The sequence below is a fragment of the Neovison vison genome, chromosome 1, assembly GCF_020171115.1.
Source record: "Neovison vison isolate M4711 chromosome 1, ASM_NN_V1, whole genome shotgun sequence".
NCBI lineage: Eukaryota > Metazoa > Chordata > Mammalia > Carnivora > Mustelidae > Neogale > Neogale vison.
In genome coordinates, this window is record NC_058091.1 from 121,402,685 (window position 1) to 121,423,443 (window position 20,759).

At 46.8% G+C, this 20,759-nt stretch overlaps 2 protein-coding genes across 2 annotated transcripts; both read left to right on the forward strand.

Annotated features, from left to right (window-relative positions):
* The first annotated feature begins 11 nt into the window (after positions 1 to 11).
* PRRT1 (proline rich transmembrane protein 1) lies at positions 12 to 3,884 on the forward strand. The gene is made up of 4 exons (XM_044255884.1): positions 12 to 368; positions 1,264 to 1,802; positions 2,483 to 2,668; positions 2,810 to 3,884. Exons 1-4 carry the CDS (start codon positions 350 to 352, stop codon positions 2,984 to 2,986), a joined length of 921 nt encoding a protein of 306 aa, XP_044111819.1. The 5' UTR covers positions 12 to 349; the 3' UTR covers positions 2,987 to 3,884.
* A 15,159-nt stretch (positions 3,885 to 19,043) lies between these two features.
* FKBPL (FKBP prolyl isomerase like) lies at positions 19,044 to 20,625 on the forward strand. The gene is made up of 2 exons (XM_044238148.1): positions 19,044 to 19,229; positions 19,480 to 20,625. Exon 2 carries the CDS (start codon positions 19,552 to 19,554, stop codon positions 20,599 to 20,601), a length of 1,050 nt encoding a protein of 349 aa, XP_044094083.1. The 5' UTR covers positions 19,044 to 19,229; positions 19,480 to 19,551; the 3' UTR covers positions 20,602 to 20,625.
* The last annotated feature ends 134 nt before the right edge of the window (positions 20,626 to 20,759 follow it).

Below are 20,759 nucleotides of genomic sequence, written 5' to 3' on the forward strand. Positions count from 1 at the left end.
AGGGGAAGACTCTAGAGAGTTCTCCCTCCCTCCTTCCTTCCCTTAGTCCCACCCGCCTCGCCTGGTCTTGCTTGCCTCCCGGTTTCCATGACAACTCCAAGGGAGCCCAAACTGGGGGCTTGAATACCAGGGTGAGAGGAGGAGAGACGGAGTGAGGGTACCTCGGAAACTGTCCCCCTCCCTCTTCTCGGTCCCTTTAAGCTCCCCCCCCTCCCTCCGCCCCCCGCCGCTGTCTTCATCTCTCCATCTCTGTGCCGCTGCCGGCTGCGCAATCTGCGCACCGAGACTCCGACGCCAGCCAGGGACCCCACTCCCGCTACAGGGACCCTGTCCCAGTGAGACCACAGGCATGTCATCGGAAAAGTCAGGTAAAAAACAACAAAACCTGCCCTTTCCTCCATCTCCAGACTCTTCCCCCCCCACCATCCTTGGCCCCAACCCTCTACCTCCCTTACCCCTGGGGGGGGTATTCTGTTTCATTCCCCTTCTGTCCAGCTCTCAACCCCCATCCCCCTTCTCCTTCTATATCCCTCCCTTCTCTTCCTTTCCTCCCTCCAATCTCAGCCTTGTCCCCTTGCCAACATGGAAAGGGGACAGGTTGAAAGGGTGAGGGAAGTAGAAGAGTGGCCTAGCATCAGCCAGGTACTAAAGGGACAGCAGTATTGGGAGTGACAGATGGACAGATGACACTGGCTTGCATGGGAACATGCAGTGGAGATATATAAAGATATGATCAGACAGAGGTTGTTAGGGGAGTAAAACCCAGAAGACCCTTCTTTATCTGCCCTAAAAGAGGTACTGGAATTCCCAGAGAGGCTAGGGCACCCCTCCCCAGGGCAAAAAGGCAGAGTGGAATATGTCGTCCTCCATGTGTTTATACAACTGTTGAATTAAGCACATGTTAACACTGTGTTGCATGTCTACACATGTGCACACACAGGACTAGCTCAGATGGGCAAGTCGGAGGCAGCCATAGCTTTGCTGGCAAGTGAAAGCTCTGGGCACATTACTGAAGACAGGGAAGAGTGGAGGAGAGTTGCGACCTCAAAATCAGATTGAAAAAAGGAAGGGGGGGGTAGATGGCCTAGATCCAATCCCTTTCCTGCCCCAAGACCAAGAGATGCCTTCTCACCCATCTCCTCTGTCTCTCCCATTATCTTTCTCCATCCCTGGCCCTCTGTGTCTCCCCCTTATCCCCTTCCTTATCTCTTCTTTGCTGTCTTGCCTCTGTCCCATACCCTCTCCTCCGCTCACCACCCCCAGGCCTCTCAGACTCAGTCCCTCACACCTCTCCACCACCCTATAATGCCCCCCAGCCCCCAGCCGAACCCCCCGCCCCACCCCCACAGGCAGCCCCCTCCTCTCACCACCACCACCACCACCACTACCACCAGTCCGGGACTGCCACCCTCCCGCGCTTAGGGGCAGGCGGCCTGGCTTCTTCCGCGGCCACTGGTCAGCGCGGTCCCTCATCTTCCGCCACTCTGCCGCGGCCACCACACCACGCCCCGCCCGGCCCGGCCGCTGGGGCGCCCCCACCCGGCTGCGCTACCTTGCCCCGCATGCCACCCGACCCTTACCTGCAGGAGACTCGCTTCGAGGGCCCACTGCCCCCGCCGCCGCCAGCCGCCGCCGCTCCGCCCCCGCCGGCGCCCTCTCATACTGCCCAGGCTCCGGGCTTCGTGGTGCCCACGCACACGGGGGCGGTAGGCACGCTGCCACTGGGGGGCTACGTAGCCCCTGGCTACCCCTTACAGCTGCAGCCTTGCACCGCCTATGTGCCGGTCTACCCGGTGGGCACGGTGAGTACAGGGTGGACAGGGGCCCGGGAGGAAGGGGTGGGGACACATTGCGGGGGTAGGGGTGGGGGCTGGTGGGATAGAGAAACAGAGCCAGGGGACGGTGCAGGTTCCTAAGACAAGGCCTAGAGAGAGGAAGGACTGAGGAAAGCCTTGGGAATGTGTGTGTGTGGTGTATGTGGGTTGCAGGTAGGGGCGGGGGGTGGGTGTCTGGCAGTCAGTTGGGGTCAGAGATCAGGGTCTGGGAAGGGGAACGGAGCACAGAAGTCCAGAGGAGTTTCGAAAAAGGGAAAGGAGAGAGGGGGAGAAGAAATGGAATCCCAGGACCAAGGAGGAGAAGGGAAAAGAAACCTGGAACTGACTGATTAGGGAAGGCCAGGCAGATATTTGGGGAGAAGAAACAAGGTCTGGAGTGAGCCAAGACAGCGCTGGTATGGCCATTCCTTACGGGGAGGGAATGTGGAGACCACTAAGAACATAGGGCAATCACAGTAGTGACGAAAAGAGAGGAGCCTACAAGGAATTTATGGGTGTCATGGAAGGGTAGTGGATGATAAGTTCTTTTGAGAATCAACGTCCAAGAATGGTGCTTTAAAAACCACCCTGCCAGACGCAGAATGTTGGTGGGCTGGGAGAGGATGGGAATGACGTCCTGTCCTCTCCCTGCAACCTTCCTTCCACAGCCCTATGCAGGCGGGACCCCGGGGGGAACAGGAGTAACCTCCACGCTCCCCCCGCCGCCCCAGGGCCCAGGGTTGGCCCTGCTGGAGCCGAGGCGCCCGCCGCACGACTACATGCCCATCGCGGTGCTGACCACCATCTGCTGCTTCTGGCCTACGGGCATCATCGCCATCTTCAAGGCAGTGCAGGTGGAAGGGGAGTCGAGGGCGGCATCTGGGAAAGACGGCCTCACTCGGGTTTTCCTATTCTGACGGAGTGCGGGATGTTCAGGGGAGCATCTCAGAAGGAACAGCGGCTCTGATCCTCTTCCTTCCGCCCTTCCCCCGCAGGTACGCACGGCCTTGGCCCGCGGAGACATGGTGTCTGCCGAGATCGCTTCACGCGAGGCCCGGAACTTCTCCTTCATCTCCCTGGCGGTGGGCATTGCAGCCATGGTGCTCTGTACTATCCTCACTGTAGTCATCATCATCGCCGCGCAGCACCACGAGAACTACTGGGATCCGTAAGGGCTCACCCGGCCCGGCCCCACCCCGCGCCCCTCAACTTCCCGAGCGCGTTCTGCAGCCACGCCGCGGATCCAGTGGGTGCCCCGCACACCTGCCTCTGGGGCCACCAAATTTCGATACAACCTAAACTCGGCCTCCACGGAACTTCTCGCCTTGAGGGCACGCTCCGAATCCAGTTCCTCAGGAACCCCGGAAAAAAACCCACCCCCAGAAATGCCACTTCCCGGGATCCCCGCCACATGCCCGGCCCTCAGTCACTCCAGTCCCCCGCCTCTAAATGCAGCGCCCCCAGCCGAGCTCCCTCGGTCTCAGCTCCCCAGCGGGAGACAGGTCCCCAAAGCCCCGCCTCCTCTATAGGCTCCGCCCCGGCTCTGACAAACCCCGCCTCCAGGTCGGCAGGCTCCGCCTTCTTTTCCGTCCCCGCGGGGTGATTCAGTCCAGTGATTGGGTTGTGGCGCTAGGTCTTCCCCACAGACTGATAGACTCTTCCCCTTCTCCCCGCGCAGGGGTCCTAGCCCGGGGTAGCCACGCCCCTACGCTCTCATCTTTTCGTAGTACAGTTTTGTCTCCTCCACCCCGGTCTCTTGCTATTTTCTTGCTAATCCCAGCACCTCTACTTTTGGTATTTTTGGAATGAGATTTGGGAGGTTCCCAGTTTAGGACCTTTCATCCCGGGATGACGAAAGTCCCCGTTCTCTGTAAATATTCCCTTCCACCTATCCCAACCAGCGGGCAGCTGGGCAGAAGGTAACCCAGTGTACGTACTTCCCAACGTCCGGAGGAGCCAGTCTGCTCCCCGCTCCCCTTGGCAGTCCCCACGTTGTTCTGATTTGTGTGTGAGTGTGTGTGTGAATTTCTGAAAGAATATTAAAGAGACTAAGTGGATTTATCACCCGCACTTCCGAAGACTGCAGCCTTGCAAAGGCCCTCCTCTTTTGTTTGCCCCTTTTACCTCCCCTTAGCTTCCCTTCCAAGGGAAAGAAAGATAAAAGAAAACTGACAGAGACAAAAGTGGAGCGGGTCTCCAAGACACCGGAAAGGCACAAATGTGGGGGCTGGGGGCAGGGGGACATCTCCTTAGGAATCCCACCAGGGTGATCTGGTATGAGGTCCATTCTTGGTGGGGATTTCTTTCCCTAGCATATATTTTCCACTTCCTACTAGACTGGGCTTAGGGCTTTGAAGAGAGAGGATTTACAAGTAGACCCAACTATCTATCCCCACAACTCCAGGAAATCAGGAGAACAGGACAGACTATTCTGAAGAAGTTGGTCAGGGATGGGTTGACAGGGAAAACATGCCAACTGCCTACAGCTGTTCCTGCCTTCAGGCCAGAGGGTGGCAAACAGCCTGGATTGGAGCCCTGCATGGTTTGTGTACCTGTATAGGCGAAGGGAGCAGAGTGCTATGGAAGGCTATCCAGTATTACTGACTGGGTGACTTAAAAGCAACAGAAATTTATTTCTCACAGTTCTGGAGGCTGCAAGTCTGAGCATAGCATAGTTGGGTGAGGGCCCTCTTCTGAGTTACAGACTTGTCATTGTATCCTTACTTGTTGGCAGGGGCAAGAGAGCACTATAGGGTTTCTTTTATAAGAACACTAATCCTGTTCATGAAAGCGCCACCCTCATGATCCAAGCACCTCCCAAAGACCTCACCTCCTAATACCATCAACTTGTGCAGTATGATTTCAACATGCAAGTTTTGGAGGGACCACAAACATTCAGATCAGAGCAGAGCCCCAGGGAGGAGGTCACTAGGCTCTCAAAGTCCAGCTGGACCTAGTTGCCCTCTCCCACCCTGAGGTCAACCAGGAGGCCTCTGGTGGGGGTGGGGCAGTGCATAAACAGTGGACTTGATATCTTCAGCTGTACACCTGCGGGCCAGAGTTCTATGCTGAATTCATGCATTCATACAACGTGCGTCTGCAAGATGCCACAAAATATCTGCTAAAACAACGGATGTGAACACTGACCTCGGGGTTTATGTGATGGGGTTTATGATCTAGAAGGAAAGCCATGTGTTGAGACAGGAGACACGGAGGAGGATGGGATGGAGTATGGAAGTCGTGGGCTCTCCTTTGGACTTTTCAGATTTTATGTGTTTTGCTCACCAAACAGCTTGAAAAAAGAATTCTCATTTGCATATTGTTTCCACTTCCTCACCACCTACTCACTACCCCCCCTTAAATAAGTATTGTCAGGGATGTGTCTCTGTCTCTCTTTCATACCCACTATTTCTTAACCCTTTTTTAAAAAAAATTTAAAGCTTTAAAATATGCTCCCATTCCCTACTCTACTCAAACCGCTCTCTCATATGTACCCAATGACCAGAAGTTATCAGGAATCCAAATCAGCGGTATTTGCCTAGTATATGCACACTGCCTCTCTGAACCCTCCTATGTCTGTCCCTTGACCCTAGATTCTCCACTCCCCTGATTTAGGGACATGTAATCCCCCCACCAACTTCCACATATATTTCTAATCATCCCTTCACCTCTCCTTTTTTTCTCCTCCCTTCCCCTAAATGTCTATCTCCAGATTTTTTCTTTTTCTGAAATCTTCCCCTGAAAATCCCATCTGCTCCAAATTCAGATATCATTTCTAACTAAATGTTTCTCTGCTATAGAAAGAACAATTGTATTCTCCCCCCAAATTCATATGTTGAAATCTAATCCTTATGTGATGGTGGGGACTTTGAGAGGTGATTAGGTCATGAGGACAGACGCTCACAAATGGGATTAGTGTCCTTATAAAAGAGACCCCGGAGAGTTCTCTTCCCCCTTCCACCACGTGAGGACACAGTGAGAAGACAACCTTCTGTGTACCAGAGGGGGCTCTCATCTTTTTCTTTTTTTTTTTTTTTTAACTTATTTGACAGACAGAGATCACAAGTAGGCAGAGAGGCAGGCAGAGGGAGAGGAAGGAAAGTAGGCTCCTTGCTGAGCAGAGAGACAGATGTGGGGCTTTAACCCACTGAGCCACCCAGGTGCCCCGAGGGGGCTCTCATCTTATACCAAATCTGCCAGCACCTGGATCTTGGACTTCCCATTCACCAGAACTGTGAGAAATTTCTATTTATAAGTCACGAAGTTTATGGTATTTTGTTACAGTCGTCTGTGTTGACTGAGACATTCTCCAACCTATATTCATGCAGGCACTCTTTCAGTGCCAGGGCAATACGGCCACAGGGACCATGCTGCTTGCTGATCCCTAAATTCAAATTGTTTCAAACAAAATGATGAAATGCCACGGAAAACCTGTTTTCCTCTTCCTGTTAACGGCACCATTTCCCTATCCCCTTATCTGAAAACTTGATGCTTTCTCTGTCTCCCTCCCGCCTTTACTTTCGGTGGGCTGTCAAGCCAAATCAATTCCATCATCGTAATATCTTTTGAATCTGTAACTTTTCCCCAGCCCTTGTTGGAAAAAATGACCTCATCTAGGATTGCTGCAACAGCGCCTCTAAAAAAATCTCCCTATTTCTTACCTCTCGCAGCTCCCAGTCTCCTTCAACAGTGCTATCCCTAAACACATTTCTTTTATAACTCTGCTGCTCAAAAGCCCTTCAAGATTCCCTATTGCTTACTCAATTATTTATAAAACTGTAATCTGGCCTTCAACCACTTCCATAATTTAAAAACATCCAGCTTTCTCCCTTCAACCTAATCTCTAACCAAACTGAATTACTCATCATTCCCACCCCCAGGTCCTTGCCCAGCTGTTCTCAAATCTTAGACCTCTTTCTCTAAACTCTGTCTCTTACAAACCAAATTGTTTGCTGCTTGCCATGTGTTTCAGACCATATCTGAGCTGGTGCTCATGATGTTCTCCTCCTTCACGTCTGCATCTCCATTTGGCCAAATTTTACCTATCTTTCAGGGCTCAGATCAATTTACCCCCTGACTCAAGCCAGAAGGGATTTCTCTCCTATGGGTTGGACTAAAGCAGGGGTTTCTAAACAGAGCTCCAGACGTTCCCTGGAGCACTGATTCCCACCCCCTGGCTCTATATTAGAGTCATCTGGGAGCATTTAAAAATCCCAAAGCCCAGGACACATCCTGAACCAATTAAATCACAATCTCTCAGGCATTAGTATTTTTTTAGCCATCCCCAGGTAATTCCAAAAGACAGATAAGGTTGGGAATTACAGGCTTAGAGGCAGTTGAGGGACCACAAAGGGAGAAGGGGGAAGCCCAAAAGGTATGGCTTCAACTAGAGCAACTTTCTTTAATAGAAAGGTATGCAGGTCTAACACCCATACATTGTTTACTTTATCTGCATTTTCCCATCTCTTCCCACCTGAGATCTTGATGTACATGTTTTACTTTGAGAGCTCCGTGAAGGCAAGAGCCAAATTTGGCTTATCTCTGGTTTTTAGTTCCTCCTCAGGTAAAACATCTTGTACCCATATTTGAACTCAATTGAATGGAAAAGAATTAGGCAGAGGAAGAAATGAATCACAATGGCTTCTTCCAGATCATTTCCCCCAGCCTCCTGGAGTGAAGTGAAGGCATATTCCAATTTGATTCTCCACCCACTTTACCTCAGTTCCCTCCCTGCGTGGTGCACAACGATGAACAGAGATTCCATCTTCTAGGAGAGGCTCTGGCCCCTTCTAACATCTACTTGGGAGATTTAATTCCCCCATGATTTGATTCTGGGTCATCATTCCCCCTCATTCATTGAAAATTGAGTGCCTAGGTTACTGCCTTCCTCTCTATTCATTATTTTTGGTGGCTTTGATATCCCTGTAGATCACCATCTAGCATACTGGTCAGTTCCTGGCCTTCCTCACTTCCACTGAGGTTTTTCCCCCACTCCCCACTGTCATACCTTCAACTTGGTTACCATCAATAACTGCCACCTCTCCCAAATCTGTTCAGTCTTTGCATGTTACCTTTCCGGGCTAGACCATCCGCAGCTCCTCCATTCAACACCCTATTCCAAAAATTCCTCAATCCCACCCAGATCTTCCATCCATCAACTCTCTCACTCCTCATTGATATTTGATCCCCTCAATTCTTCATTCCCCTCAGTACCCAGTGTAGATCCCAAGGTTCAAAACTATCATTATGTCTCAGCCCTTGTCCTTATATTCTTGGCCTCTCTCCTTCAGACACATTTGAGTCCCATTTCAATCCAACTCTGTCTGTTCCATACCTGCACCCAACAGCTAAATATGTCTGAGGAAAAACACACAGTCATATTGTCTGGTCTCACTTCCTTTCAGCCCTCAGTATGGCCTGCTCACGTCACCCCAGGCAGTTCACATTCCCCAAATCTGAGACCACAGTTTCACAAAATGATGACCTTTCTTCCTATTCAGTGACAAAATGGAAATTTTCAGGAGAACTTCCTCCTGGTTTCACTCCCAAATCTACTAGGCCACCTGCGTCTCAGCTGTATTTATTGTCTTCTCCTTGTTACTGCAAGAGAAGCTGACCTGCCCCCAGACTCCATCTCATCTGTGTAATGGGATCCTGTCCCTTCTTACCTCTCAGAAACAGAACTTTTGAAATTAACTCCTCTCTCTCCTGCACAGTTTTCCCCCTTAATGAAACATCCCCACCATTATACAAAGATGTATGAAAATATAGTTCCTCTTTGAGAAGAGAAAAAAAAAAAACCCTTATTTTCTATTCACCTGTGCAGTGAAAGCACAACATTCAGAAGGATGGATACTGGGGCCCCACGGAGCTGAGGTCCAGCTCCACACTGGGCTCCCTGCTCGGCAGGAGGTCTGCTTCTCCCTCTCCCTCTGCTGTTCCCCTGCTTGTGTTCCCTCTCTCAATGTGTCTTTCTGTCAAATAAATAAATAAAATATTAAAAAAAAAAAAAAGAATGGATACCCCTTGGCAGGAAAGGAATTCCAATCAGAGGGGAATATATACAGGAAACTTTAACAATAACAGGAAATTTTTTTTCTTTTCTTTTCTTTTAAGATTTTATTTATTTATTTGACAGGCAGAGAACACAAGTAGGCAGAGAAGTAGGCAGGGTGGGGGGCGATGAGGGAAGGAGGCTCCCTGCTGAGCAGAGAGCCTGATGTGGGGCTTGATCCCAGGACCCTGGGATCATGACCCAAGCCAAAGGCAGAGGCTTTAACCCACTGAGCCACCCAGGCACCCCTCTTTTTTTTCTTTTTTTTTTTAGATTTATTTATTTATTTTAGACAGAGAATCTCCAGCAGACTTCTGCTGAGCAAAGAGCATGACACACGGCTTGTTCCTAGGACCCTGAAATCATGACCTGAGCAGAAATCAAGAGTCAGATGCTTAACTGAGTCAGCCACTCAAGCACCCCAGGAAGACTTTATTTCTTAAGCTGCATGGTGTTCCTTAAATTAGTTTGTAATATATTTGCACCAAGATTGAGAAACTTGGGCTAGACCGTCTACAACTTTTGACACAGTTGAATACTCCTTCCTCCTTGAAATGCTTTCTTCACTTAAATACTCTTTCTGGATCCAACTAAAGAAAGTATTATATTCCCTAGTTCCTTATTTGCTACTCCTCTGTCTTCATTGACAGCTCCTACTTCTCTTCCAGACTCCCACATATTAGATGGCCTAGGAACTCTTCCCTTGATCCTCTCCCTAACCCAAGCTCCTATGCTACCATTGTCCCTTGACTAGCCCCTTAACTGGATTTTCTCCTTCCGTTTGTGACTGACACAGTCCTTCCTCCATGCAGAAATCAGAATGATCTTTTAAATTACCAGATGATATCGCTCATCTTGCTCAAACCTTCTGATGGCTACCATGTATACACTTAGAACAAAATCTAAAATACTTACATTGACCCATGAAGCCTACCAGACCATGTTCTTCCCTACCTCTTTGACTGCATCTCCTCCCACCTTTTCCCTTGCTCCACCCACTCTGGCCTCCTTGCTGTTTTCTTAGATGCTATAAATTTAACATAAAAGTCCTATTCCCTCCTACCTCAGGGCCTTTGCACTCCTGTTTTTCTCTTCCTGGACACTCTTCCTCCAATTGTCTGCACACCTGTTTCTTTACATCATTTGTGTCTTTGCACAAATATCACCACCACAAGGAGGCTTTCCCCTCATCACTTGATTAAAAACAGCACAGTGCCCGATATTGTGGTCATAATGTATGGTCATGACTCAGTAAAGAGCAGCTCTCATCATTAAATGTTTCACTGTGGAAAAGCCTGCCTTTCACAGCTTCATCCTGCCTCAAAACATGGCTCATAAAGGATATGCAAGCAAAATGCTTTGGGAGCAAAGACGAGGGAGGAACAATTTTGATATAAATCCCAGAACAACTAAAACCACAGAAACCACCAAAGCTATACAGAAGGGGAAATTTATTTAGCCTTTGGAAAGCTAGAGTTTTTGTCTCTCATGCTGATGATAAATGGCAGAGAGTAAGTGCAGCATATGGTTCCATGTGGTGAGTATGGAATGCAGGGGAATGTGCGGGTATAAAAAATTCCAACCAGCTTGATGCCTGGTGACAGGACAGCCTGCATGGGGTATTGAAATAGTCTGAGAAAGCTGAGATTGACAAGCTAGAGATGAATATTACTGAATGCAAAGTGGCTTTCACTTCCGTATCCCTCCTGCATTGTATTGCTTCCCTCACCTGCAATAAATCCTTTCAATCTCTGCAGATCAAAACTATGGCCATCCTCCAAAGCTCAACCCTCTGGACTCCTTTTCAGATCACACCCCAGTTGGGAATAACTTCCCCGATACTTATCACTTTCAATTTTGCATCTGGAGCTTTTGTTAACTATGACACCTTACTCTTTATTAGACTGCTGGTGGGGATCTCTGTATTTATCTCCATTTTTCTTATTTATTTATTTATTATTATTTTAATTAACATATAATGTATTATTGGTTTCAAAGGTACAGGTCTGTGATTCATCAGCCTTATATAATACCAAGTGGTCATTACAGCACATGCCCTCCTTAACTTCCATCACCATTACCCCATCCTTCCAACCCCCTCCCCTTCAGCAACCCTCAATTGGTTTCCCATGATTAAGAGTCTTTTATGGTTTATTTCCCTCTCTGGATTCATCTTGTTTTATTTTTTTCCTCTCTCTCCAGATGATCCTCTATTTTCTTTCTTAAATTCCACATATCAGTGAGATCATATCATTGTCTCTCTCTGATTGACTTATTTTGCTTAACATAATACCCTCTAGTTCCATCCACATCATTGCAAATGGCAAGATTTCAATTTCTGATGGCTGCATAATATTCCTCTGTGTGTGTGTGTGTGTGTGTGTACGACATCGTCCTTATCCATTCATCTGTTGATGGACATCTGAGCTCTTTCTATAGTTTGGCTATTGTGGGCATTGCTGCTATGAACACTGGGGTGCAGGTGCCCCTTCGGATCATTACATTTGTGTGTTTTTAAAAAAATTTTTTGAAAGATTTTATTTGAGAGAGAGAGGCAGGGATACTGACAGAGCATGAGCAGGGAGAAGAGGGAGATGGCGACTCCCCGCTGAATGGGGAGCCAGATATGGGGCTCAATTCCAGAAAGCCAGGACCATGACCTGAACTGAAGGCACTCACTTAATCGACTGAGCCAGCCAGGCACCCTTCATTTGTGTCTTGTAAATATCCAGTAGTGCAATTGCTGGGTCATAGGATAGCTCTATTTTCAACTTTTTGTATCTCCATGTTTCACTGATAAATTCTGAGTACTCAATAAAGATTAGTGAATGAATAAGAATCTTACTTTACCCATTTAAAGGACAGGTGTCACATGCTTTGTGTGTGTAGAGACAAGAAGTAACAACCACCAGCTCACAAATTATCTTGCACCAGCTCCTAAACCTCTTCTCAACTTGTGCCATCAGGTTAGATCTTTGATAAAGGCAAAACAATGCCCCCATAGAGCAGACACAGACCCATAACAAACTGATGGTTGCCAGAGGGGAGGGGGCCAGGAGATGGGCAAAGCTTATGAAGGACAGCGGGGGATACAAGCATCTGGTTATGGAATGAATAAGTCACAGGGATAAAAGGTACACTGTAGGGGATATGGTCAGTCTTATTTTAATAGTTGTATGAGAGACAGATGGTCTCTACACTTGTGGTGAGCATGGCAAAGCATGTAGACCTGTCCAACCATTACATCATATACCTGAAACTAATGTAACATTGTGTGTCAACTATACTTCAATTAAAAAACCCACACACAAAATGCCCTTTTTGGATAGGGCAAGGAGAGTAGCAGAATATGGCCAGATCCTCTGAGCCGTCTTGGAAGGAGGTGACTCAGAAAGAAGGACGGATGGATGGAAATGACTCCAGGTGAGATTTAAAAACATTTATAGGCAAATCCTTAGAAACTTGTCAAATATGGGGATTTGCATCAGAATGATCTTCAACAGCATTAAATGCCTCCTACAATGACTTGGATGAAGGGAGAATTGTTCCTGCATAGGGTTTATTGTCCATTTTCACATAGGGTTTATTGTCCATAATCACATAGCAGAGGCAGTGACACCCACCCCCAAGTCCTTCCATTATCCCAGATGTCCCTTTAACTTTGACTTTCTTAACAGAGTCTTCCTTAATCACATTCCCTTTCCATAGGTTCCTGTGTGTTGCTCCCCACCCCTCATCCCTCTCACCTGAGGCAGGGGAAATGTCTTAAACAGGCACAGGGTTAAGTCATGACCCAAAGCATCCATAGAATTAGGTGTTGGTGAGGCTTTGTCCTTGCAACACCAAAAGAAGAGAGAGAACAGAGGTCACTAGTATTAGGAAGTTGGGATTGAATCTAGTCACTTGGATAAGAAGGTTCCCTAACTCTAACCCTAACCCTAATCTCCTTCCCTCAAGGCTTCTCTTCTTCCACTTCATTCTCAAATCTTTAGGGGAAAGAGAAAGGAAACATTGCTCCTTCCTCACTCCCCCATCCAAGGTTCTACCCTAACAGGTAAGCAAATTTTCACTTGTCATCCTCTTTTTATGTCCTCCTCAGATCCCATGTTCTCTACTCAGGCCTGGGAATATAATCCTCCTAGCTTGTTTCCCTGCTTCTTCCTGATTCCTCGGTGACTATCCCTAAACAGCTGAGCCCCAGCAGAATGAGGCTCAAGGGGCAGGGAACCAGAAGAGAGCAGGCAGTAGGTCAGTTAATATTTATGCAGCAACACTTTTGTTTTGTTTTGTTTTTTAATTTTTTTTTTTAAAGATTTTATTTTATTTATTTGAGAGAGAGACAGTGAGAGAGAGCATGAGCGAGGAGAAGGTCAGAGAGCGAAGCAGACTCCCCATGGAGCTGGGAGCCTGATGTGGGACTCGATCCCGGGACTCCAGGATCACACCCTGAGCCAGAGGCAGTCGTCCAACCAACTGCGCCACCCAGGCGTCCCTGTTTTTTAATTTTTAAATAAACATATAATGTATTATTAGCCCCAGGGGTACAGGTCTGTGAATCACCAGGTTTACACACTTCACAGCACTGACCATAGCTCATACCCTCCCCAATGTCCACAACCCCAACCCCCTCTCTCGAACCCCCTCCTCCCAGCAATCCTCAGTTTGTTTTGTGAGATTAAGAGTCTCTTATGGTTTGTCTCCCTCCCCATCCCATCTTGTTTCATTTATTCTTTTCCTAACCCCCAATCTCCCCACGTTGCAGCTCCACTTCCTCATAGCAGGGAGATCATACGATAGTTGTCTTTCACCGATTGACTTATTTCACTAAGCATAATACCCTCTAGTTCCATCCACATCGTCGCAAATGGTAGGATTCCATTTCTTTTGATGGCTGCATAGTATTCCATTGTATATATATACCACATCTTCTTTATCCATTCATCTGTTTATGGACATCTAGGTTCTTTCCATAGTTTGGCTATTGTGAACATTGTATGCAGCAACACTTTGTGGAAGAACCAATTCCCTGCCCTATTTCTGAGTCTCCATATCTTGGTCCCTTCCTGTTTCTCAATTTGAAACCTGGGGTAATCTAAAGATCTATGGATTTCTCCTCTGATGAGTCCGAGTCCTCTTTCATAAAACCTAAAACCTAAACTCTGTGTTTTCATTGTGACGAAATTCAAATTTTATTTATTTAAAAAATAAAAACATTTTCATTTTGGGTGGTTTGGATTACTTTTTTTAGGAGTTTATGTGCTTATGTTTGTATGTGTTTTTATAGTCAGGTGACGAGTGATCACCTGAAGAGACACAGTCAACCACTTAATTCAGTGGTTTTCAGTATGGGGTCTATATAGAACTGCGATTCAATTCTAACTCATTCTTTGAATAGTAGCAAAAATGTCTCACCCCCAAGGAATATCCCTTAATCCTTCATCCACTCTCATAGCATCTCAGGCTTCTTCATGCCACCGTAATTAGTATTTCCTTGACCAGACTCGAAGTTTCCTGAGAGCAGGGACTGTGTCAGTCTCATTCCTCTATGTATTCCCACTTCCTAGCATGCTGCCTGGAACAGAGCAGGTCCTCAATAAGTATTTGTTGAATGAATGAATGAGATGACACAAATGAAACTGAGAAAAGGCCTCTGTTCTGCAGAGTCTTTTGGAACTGAAGCATACACACAAAAAATAAGAGAACATTACAAAGCACAGAGTACAGTAACAGAGTTAACAGAGTACAGATTCTTCTCATTGAGAGAAGCTGAACTTTGAAGGGTCATCAGAGTGGCCCTCTCAGTTAAGGCACACAATACAAATTAGCAAACTTTGTCCAGGGATTAGGGTCCAATCAAAGATTTTGTGACTCATTCTAAACAACCTGCCTTTTCAAAAAATCCTTGAAATGGAAAGGGGAAAGGGGAGGGAGAAAAGGTAGATTAATTTTCCATAGGAGATCAGGGATTATAAGAATCACAGTATTTAGCCATAAGGGAAGAGGTAGTAGTGTGGACTACGGTTATTCTGACACAGAAACTAGAAATAAAACTTGAGGAAAAGTCTAGGTTAGTGACTTGAGTCTCAGTACAAAACAGGAAGAGGGCTATTTTGACATAATTCTGTTTGTACTGATGAAACTACCTCCCCTTCCAGCTGTCCTGACATGGTCCTTGTAGTCTGGGGCACAATGGCAGGTAATTAGAGAGCCAACTGAAGAAGGAGCCAAAGTGATGTACTAAGAACAGTATTCTCATTCCCTGAAGAGCTCAGCCTGTGCTGGGAGCTGGTCAAGCAAGGTTGAATCACAAAAGGGACCAACATCTTTTAGAGGAGTAGAAGGACCAGTTTTCCACTAACACACCTAGTGGGGCAGGTTTTACCAGTTATATATGTAAAATATAGTACAAACTGAAGGGGCACAGAGCAAAGGTGACAAGAATGGGATGAGTTATTCTAGAATCATACTATTCAAAGTGTTGTCCGTGGATCAGCAGCACCACCATCCAAGAGCTTGTTAGAAATGCAGAATCAGCACAAATGAACTATTGGGACTTCATCAAGGTAAAAAGGTTGTGCACAGCAAAGGAAACAGTCAACAAAACTAAGAGGCAACCTACAGAATGGGAAAAGATGTTTGCAAAGGTCCTATCGGATAAAGGGCTAGTATCCAAAATCCATAAAGAACTTACCAAACTCTACAACCAGAAAACAATCAGTCAAGAAATGGGCAGAGGACATGACCAGACATTTCTCTAAAGGAGACAAACAAATGGTCCACAGACACATGAAAAAAATGCTCAACATCTCTTGGCATCAGGGAAGTACAAATCAAATGAGATGCCATATCACACCAGTCAGAATGGCTAAAGTTAATAACTCAGGTTAGCAAGGTTGTGGAGAAAGGGAAACCCTCTTACACTGTTGGTAGGAATGCAAACTAGTGCACCCACTCTGGAAAACAGTATGGAGATTCCTTAAAAAGTTGAAAACAGATCTACCCTAGAACCAGCAATTGCACTACTAAGTATTTATCTAAAGGACACAAACATAGTGATTCAAAGGGGCACTTGTACCCCAATGTTTATAGCAGCAATGTCCACAATAGCCAAACTATGGAAAGATCCCAGATGTGTACTGACAAATGAATGTATAAAGAAATTATACACACACACACACACATACACACACACACACAATGGAATACTTCTCAGACATCAAAAGGAACAAAATCTTGTCATTTGCAACAACGTGGATGAAACTAGAGGGTATTGTGTTAAGCCATATAAGTTAGTCAGAAAAAGACAATTATCATATGAATTCACTCATGTGGAATTTAAAAAACAGAACAGACTAATATAGGGAAAGGGAAGGAAAAATAAAATAAGATGAAAACAGAGAGGGAGGCAATCATGAGAGACTCTTAACTGTAGGAAACAAACTGAGGAGGAGAGCTGGAGGAGAGGGAGTGGGAGGAGGGGGTAATTGGGTGATGGGAATTAAGGATGTAATGGGCACTGGGTATTATATGCAACTGATGGATCACTAAATTCTACCCTTGAAACTGATAATACAGTATGTTGGCTAACTTGAACTTAAATAAAGAATTTTAAAAAGGTTTTAAGTAAAAGAGCATCTCTTGAGAAGTACAAAAGTTTGGAAAAATAGGGCAGACAAACTCAAAGTCAAGAAGAGCTAAGGAAACATGATTAAATGGCATGTGGTATCCTAGGTGGGATCCTGGGACATAAAAAGGTCATTGGACAGAAAGTAAGAAATCTGAATAAAGTAAACTTTAGAGAAGGAAGGGAGGGAGGAAGGAAGGGAAGGAGGGAGGGAGGCAGGGAGGGAGGGAATGCAAAATTATAGACCCCACTCCAGACTTCCTAAATCCGAACCTGAGATTTAAATTTCCCCAGGTGATATGAATGCACATCAAAGTTTGAAAAGCACTAAGACTTCCTGAGGAAAAAGACTTGAGAGCCAGTGATGAATATGAGGGAACAGGTAAGGAGAAGCTTCAGGGATCCCAGGAGCAGAGGCAGCTGGGAGAAAGAGGCTTGAAGGTTTCTCTTGCAGCACCCGGGACTGAACCAGCGAAAGAGCAGGCTGGATGGCTCTGGCAGGGAACACAGGGATAAGGAGTAGCACAGGTGGGCCTGTGGGTCTTCAGAAAAAAAGACTGCTACCGCCTCTTTGTTTTCTTGACTGTTTCCTTTGCTGTGCAGAAGCTTTTGATTTTGATGAAGTCCCAAAAGTTCATTTTCACTTTTGTTTCCTTTGCCTTTGGAGACATATCTTGAAAGAAGTTGCTGTGGCTGATATCGAAGAGATTACTGCCTATGTTCTCCTCTAGGATTCTGATGGATTCCTGTTTCATGTTGAGGTCTTTTATCCTTTTGAGTTTATCTTTGTGTATGGTGTAAGGGAATGGTCCAGTTTCATTCTTCTACATATAGCTGCCCAGTTTTCCCAGCACCATTTATTGAAGAGACTGTCTTTTTTCCACTGTATATTTTTTCCCGTTTTGTCGAAGATTATTTGACCATAGAGTTGAGGGTCCATATCTGGGCTCTCTACTCTGTTCCACTGGTCTATGTCTCTCTTTTTATGCCAGTACCATGCTGTCTTGGTATCACAGCTTTGTAGTAAAGCTTGAAATCAGGTAACATGATGCCCCCCATTTTATTTTTGTTTTTCAACATTTCCTTAGTGATTCGGGGTCTCTTCTGATTCCATACAAATTTTTGGATTATTTGCTCCAGCTCTTTGAAGAATACCAGTGGAATTTTGATCTGAATAGCTTTAAAAGTATAGATTGCTCTAGGCAGTATAGACATTTTAACAGTGTTTATTCTTCCGATCCAAGAGCATGGAATGGTCTTCCATCTTTTTGTGTCTTCTTCAATTTCTTTCATGAAATGGGAGAAGATATTTGCAGATGACAGTACAGACAAAATGTTGATATCCAGGGTCTATAAAGAACTCCTCAAACTCACACACAAAACAGACAATCATATCAAAAAATGGGCAGAAGATATGAACAGACACTTCTCCAGTGAAGACATACAAATGGCTATCGGACACATGAAAAAATGTTCATCATCACTAGTCATCAGGGAGATTCAAATTAAAACCACATTGAGATATCACCTTACACCAGTTAGAATGGCCAAAATTAGCAAGACAGGAAACAACATGTGTAGGAGGGGATGTGGAGAAAAGGGAACCCTCTTCCACTGTTGGTGGGAATGCAAGTTGGTGCAGCCTCTTTGGAGAACAGTGTGGAGATTCCTCAAGAAATTAAAAATAGAACTTCCCTATGACCCTGCCATTGTACTACTGGGTATTTACCCCAAAGGTACAGATGTAGTGAAAAGAAGGGCCATCTGTACCCCAATGTTTATAGCAGCAATGGCCACGGTCGCCAAACCAAGGTGCCCTTCAACGGACGAATGGATAAGGAAGATGTGGTCCATATACACTATGGAGTATTATGCCTCCATCAGAAAAGACAAATACCCAACTTTTGTAGCAACATGGACGGGACTGGAAGAGATTATGCTGAGTGAAATAAGTCAAACTTATCATATGTCAATATGATAAGTTTGAGAGTCAATTATCATATGGTTTCACTTATTTGTGGAGCATAACAAATAGCATGGAGGACATGGGGAGATAGAGAGGAGAAGGGAGTTGGGGGAAATTGGAAGGGGAGGTGAACCATGAGAGACTATGGACTCTGAAAAACAATCTGAGGGGTTTGAAGGGATGGGGGATGGGAGGTCGGGGTACCAGGTGATGGGTATTATAGAGGGCACGGATTGCATGGAGCACTGGGTGTGGTACAAAAACAATGAATACTGTTATGCTGAAAATAAATTAAAAAAAAAAAAAAAAAAAGACTGCTACCGCTGTCATTCGCCACCAGCTCCGTCATCAGCTCACTCGCCCTCATGAACCCCAATCCCATTCCAGGACTTCTCCAGACTTTTAGTCTCAATAACCTGGCCGGTCAGACCCCGCCTAGCTCGGTTTGATTCGGCCAGGATCGGTTGCTAAGGCCTAGAGCTTCCCGGTTGCGGCGGGGGGGGGGGGGGGGGGGGGAGGAAGTGATGTCAAGTCCAGAAGGCGGGCCAACCAGTCCTCTCCCTCCTCCGGATTGGCTGACAGGAATTTGATTAGATTCGCAGCATGGCGGGCTCCTGCGTTAGCTGTCATTGTCCCCAGATGCCCCTCGGCCGTCCTCTCTGCCTGGAGCAAGACTCTGAGAACTGTACTTAGGAAGCACTTAGCTTCGGAAGGAGAGGTGATTCGAATGGTCCATCTGTTGCCACCAGGCTAGGAGTTTTGACTGCCCAGGTATTTTTTGACTCGATCCGGTTCTCGTAGTTGGGGCGGCTACCCGAGCCGCAGGGATTTGTGGAATTTATAGTTCTGGATTAGTTCGTGGGTGGACCGGAGAAGGCTCGAGCCCGACAGAGATTTTTGGAGGAAAAAAAAAAAAACAAAACTGAAGACTGGGGGCCTGGGTCCCAGAAGGACGGGAGAGGAAGAAGAGGGAATCTAAATAAGAATACGGCTATTAGCATTGTTTTGGTTTTCTTTTCAGGTGCTGATCTGAAACTGATCTTCCCATTGGGCCCAAACTGTTCACCCCGGGTGGAAAGGACCAGGCAGCCAAATGGAGACGCCACCAGTCAATCCAATGGGAGAGAAGGACACCTCGCGACCCCAACAACAATGGGAAAAGAAACCCCAGGAGAACCTTAATTCAACTACTCAGATTAGCCAGCAGCCCCAAGACCCTCCTACTGAAATCCTTGAGCTGAGAGTGAGCCCAAATCCAGCCAGCCAAATACTACAGAAACCTCAAGGGACTGAAAAACTGGCAGCTGGACTTCAGGGAGACTCTGCTAAGTCTTATGGATCAACCAGTGAGATACCAGAGCCCCTTCAAGCTTCCGATCTCTGGTACTGCCCCGATGGGAGCTTTGTTAAGAAGATCATAATCCGTGGCCATGGCTTGGACAAACCCAAGCTAGGCTCCTGCTGCCGGGTACTGGCTTTTGGGTTTCCTTTTGGGTCAGGCCTGCCAGAGGGCTGGACAGAGATAACTGTGGGGTTGGGCCCGTGGAGGGAGGGGACTTGGGGGGAACTCATAGAGAAATGCTTGGAGTCCATGTGTCAGGGTGAGGAGGCAGAGCTTCAGCTCTCTGAGCACTCTGAATCTCCTTTCAGGCTCACACTGGCCTCCTTCACTCAGGGCAGGGACTCCTGGGAGCTGGATGCCAGTGAGAAGGAAGCCCTGGCCAGGGAAGAACGTGCAAGGGGCACAGAACTATTTCGAGCTGGGAACCCTGAAGGGGCTGCCAGATGCTATGGACGGGCTCTTCGGCTGCTGTTGACTTTACCTCCACCTGGCCCTCCAGAACGAACTGTTCTTCATGCCAACCTGGCCGCCTGTCAGTTGTTGTTAGGGCAGCCCCAGCTGGCAGCCCAGAGCTGTGACCGAGCACTGGAGCGGGAGCCTGACCATTTAAAGGCCTTGTACCGAAGAGGGGTTGCCCAGGCTGCCCTTGGGAACCTTGAAAAAGCAACTGCTGACCTCAGGAAGGTGCTGGAGGTAGACCCAAAAAACCGGGCAGCCCAGGAAGAGCTGGGAAAGGTGATCATTCTGGGGAAAAAACAAGATGCAGGTCTGGCTCAGGGTCTGCGCAAGATGTTTGGCTGATTAAAAGTTAAATTTTAAAAGAGACAGGAACCTGTGAATTGTGGTTTATGCTGTGAGATTTTGAGGAGACCCAGATGGAGGGTTTCAGCCCATGTCCCATTCCCAGCTTTTGCCTTCCTAGGGAGGTAGCAGTGGTTTCAGTGCACCTCTTTCACTTC

Bases quoted from the DNA above. Each gene is read 5' to 3' on its own strand.
- FKBPL (XM_044238148.1), top strand. From the start codon at position 19,552: ATGGAGACGCCACCAGTCAATCCAATGGGAGAGAAGGACACCTCGCGA.
- PRRT1 (XM_044255884.1), top strand. The intron at 1,803-2,482 runs GTGAGTACAGGG...TTCCTTCCACAG, and splicing joins CGGTCTACCCGGTGGGCACG to CCCTATGCAGGCGGGACCCC. The intron at 2,669-2,809 runs GTGGAAGGGGAG...CTTCCCCCGCAG, and splicing joins CCATCTTCAAGGCAGTGCAG to GTACGCACGGCCTTGGCCCG.